The sequence below is a fragment of the Entamoeba invadens genome (assembly GCF_000330505.1).
Source record: "Entamoeba invadens IP1 unplaced genomic scaffold scaff_1105074725689, whole genome shotgun sequence".
Classification (NCBI taxonomy): Eukaryota; Evosea; order Mastigamoebida; family Endamoebidae; genus Entamoeba; species Entamoeba invadens.
In genome coordinates this window covers 171,645-174,570 of record NW_004440380.1, presented here as the reverse complement: position 1 = coordinate 174,570, position 2,926 = coordinate 171,645, and the positions used below count along the sequence as shown (strand labels likewise).

At 33.4% G+C, this 2,926-nt stretch overlaps 1 protein-coding gene across 1 annotated transcript; it reads left to right on the top strand.

The window, feature by feature from the left end:
* Nucleotides 1-1,674: 1,674 nt before the first annotated feature.
* Nucleotides 1,675-2,213, top strand: EIN_302010 (malic enzyme, putative; the record flags this gene model as incomplete). The annotated part of the gene is made up of 2 exons (XM_004256695.1): nucleotides 1,675-1,867; nucleotides 1,915-2,213. The coding sequence occupies 2 exons, from the start codon at nucleotides 1,675-1,677 to the stop codon at nucleotides 2,211-2,213; spliced, it is 492 nt and encodes a 163-aa protein (XP_004256743.1).
* Between the last annotated feature and the right edge of the window lie 713 nt (nucleotides 2,214-2,926).

Genomic DNA, 2,926 nt, shown 5'->3' with positions numbered 1-2,926 from the left:
ATCTCAGTACTGATCAAAATGAATGAATTGAAGGAAGCGATAACATTATATTAAATGATAGACAAATACTATTTATAATTAATAATGAATCAAAAATAGCTAACAAAAATGAAAAAAAGAAGACCGTACTAAAAATAAAATTCGATTAATCCAAGGTTTACTTAACGTGATGGACTGCTGGAGACCAAGAGTCACTAAGTGTATTTCAAACAGAACAACTTCAAATGAGATAGAAGGATACTTTGGAGTCTTTAAACTTAAGTTTGGGGGAAAAAGTGACTCTTTTGGAACCGGCGCAACTACTCGAAGCAGACAGCATACGTTTTGATTTACAGTTCAATTTTGAATACAATGCGGCTCGATTGGTGATAGATGAGAATATACTGTACATTTTACCGAAGGATATTATACACAAAGTCATGACAAATTATAGGTATGCAATAAATAATATGGGAATGATTGTTGATGGCACCACTTTATCTTCGTGCAACTGTGACCAATTTATAGAAAATAAATACCCGTGTATTCACTTGGTTACATTGTACTCACTTTTAGTCACACTATCCAATGAAAAACTTTTTGAAATGACAAAACGTGTTCATTCAACTGAAACCATCTCAGTTGACGAGACAGTCAAGCCATCAAAAAGTCGACGTGATCTACACTTTGCTCTTGAAGCAATAGAAAATGGTTTAAAAGATGACAACACCCTTTTAGTGAGATATTATGAATTTGTCAACAACGTTTTGAAAGGAAAAAACGAGAAAACTGAACACATTGAAGAATTTGTTGTCGAAGAAACAGGAAAAAGACTCCGACCCAGTTTAATGATAACTAAATTTGCAAGTAATAAAAAGTTAATTTTTATTACAGAAAACGAAGAAAGTAGTAATTCTATAACAAAGAAAAAGTCGCTAGTTAGCACCCAAAAATTTGTTGACAATCTGACTGAACCATCGCGACAATTTCAAAAAAAACCAAGACCCAGAATAATGGTAGAAATGGTGACGCGTCCAGGAAGAGTAGTTCCACCGAAGCCACCGGTCTTTGATCAGGGTTTGAATAAAGTTGAACCAAACGCTTCGGTCAAAAGAGTGTACCACTGTAAAAAGTGCGGTCAAGGTGGTCACAATTCGAGAAACTGTTTTTTGAATTAGAAAATACTCTTTTATTTATTTAATATTAATAATTTATTAATTAATTGTTTGTTTGTTATAAATAAGAATGTTGAAAATTTGTCAATAAGCGTTGATTAGAGAGTTTGTGGGCTGTATCTACGCGATTTCAATTTGGAGCGTTTTAACTGCTAAAAACAACCAATCTGGTGTGATGATTGTTTTTTTGCAACAGATACAACACGTATTTAAAATACATTTCGCAGTGAAACTTGAAGTGTGACAATACAAGTACAACATTTCTTAAAACCCGACACTTAAAGAGGCGTATCACTTGTGAAATGCCTCTCTACATATATTAGCATAGTTACTCAATACACAGACCGAGTTTTACAAGACATTTGTTGAGAAATCACACAAATTCTTTCGAGGGAAGATCCAGATCATGCCGAAGTGCACACTGTGTGGGTTTAACTGATTCAACGCGTTCTACACTCCCGGCGTATCTCGCATTTCAACAAACATCTGTGACGACAACAACTCATCACTGTTGTATACGATGCGTGGCAACTTTGTTGGTGTTGTCTCGGACTCGACACGAGTGCTTGGTGATGGCGATGTGACCCCGGCTGGTGGACTTGGTGTGATGGAAGGAAAGGCGTTGTTGATGAAGTACTTGGGTGGTATTGACGCAGTTCCCATCTGCATTGACTCGAAGGTTGCTGGGAAGACTGATGTTGATATGATAATGAGTTTGTACAGCGGATACATCACACCTTTGGTGCAATCAACTTGAAAGACACATCACAGCCAAACTGCTACAGAGTGCTTGACGTGTTGCGAGAGACTTGTGACATCCCCGTTTGTTACAACAACCAACAAGGCACGGCATCAGTGACGTTGGCTGGGTTGTTCAATGCACTCGAGTTGGTTCACAAGAGACTGGAAGACATCGAAATGGTCTTCATAAGTGCTGGGAGTGCAAATGCGACATGCCTGCAACTGATGGTGAATACATGTGCTGACCCAAAGAAAATCGTGATGTTTGATATTAATGGGTCGCTTCGTTGTGGACGTGACAATATCGAGAACTATTAGGTTCTACAGGCAATGGATTGATGGAGATCTGTAAGACAACAAACATAGACAAATCAAGAAATTTCGAGAGGAAATTTGTTTTATATTTTTGACTGACCTAATTATTTTAAATGGTGAGTGAATTGTTTTTCGTCAAGTCCAAATTAAACACGTGACAAAACCATTTATTTTTTGACAATTTTTTATTTTTTTGACAAATGTATTATTTTAAGTGGTGGCTATTGAAAACCGAGTGAAGGAACCTATAATTTTTTGTTGCAAATTTTTACACAATTTTTAAACTAAAAAAATCTTTTTTGGCGTTAGCAAGTGACAATTATAGAACAAAAAACAGAAAAAATGTTAATCGAAATTGTTTTTATATAACATTTATTTCTCAAAATGTTATATTATACAAACAATAGTAAAAACAAGTAGTTTTGATGTTAAAAAACTGGTTTAATATTATAGTATTTATATATAATAATTTATAATTTTTATTTATTATACAACAGTTATTAAAATATAGATAAATTAAAAATAACAATAGTACAGTATTATGAAATTATATTTTAAACAATAATATATTCATAATACTTATTAATACAATTTTATTAATAAACCAACAAAACATCATTATTTAATATAATTAACAAATTTACTAAAATGATAATAATTTTAATTGTATATTTACCAAATAATTATAATTAGAGAAGCTAAAATAACACCGTTAA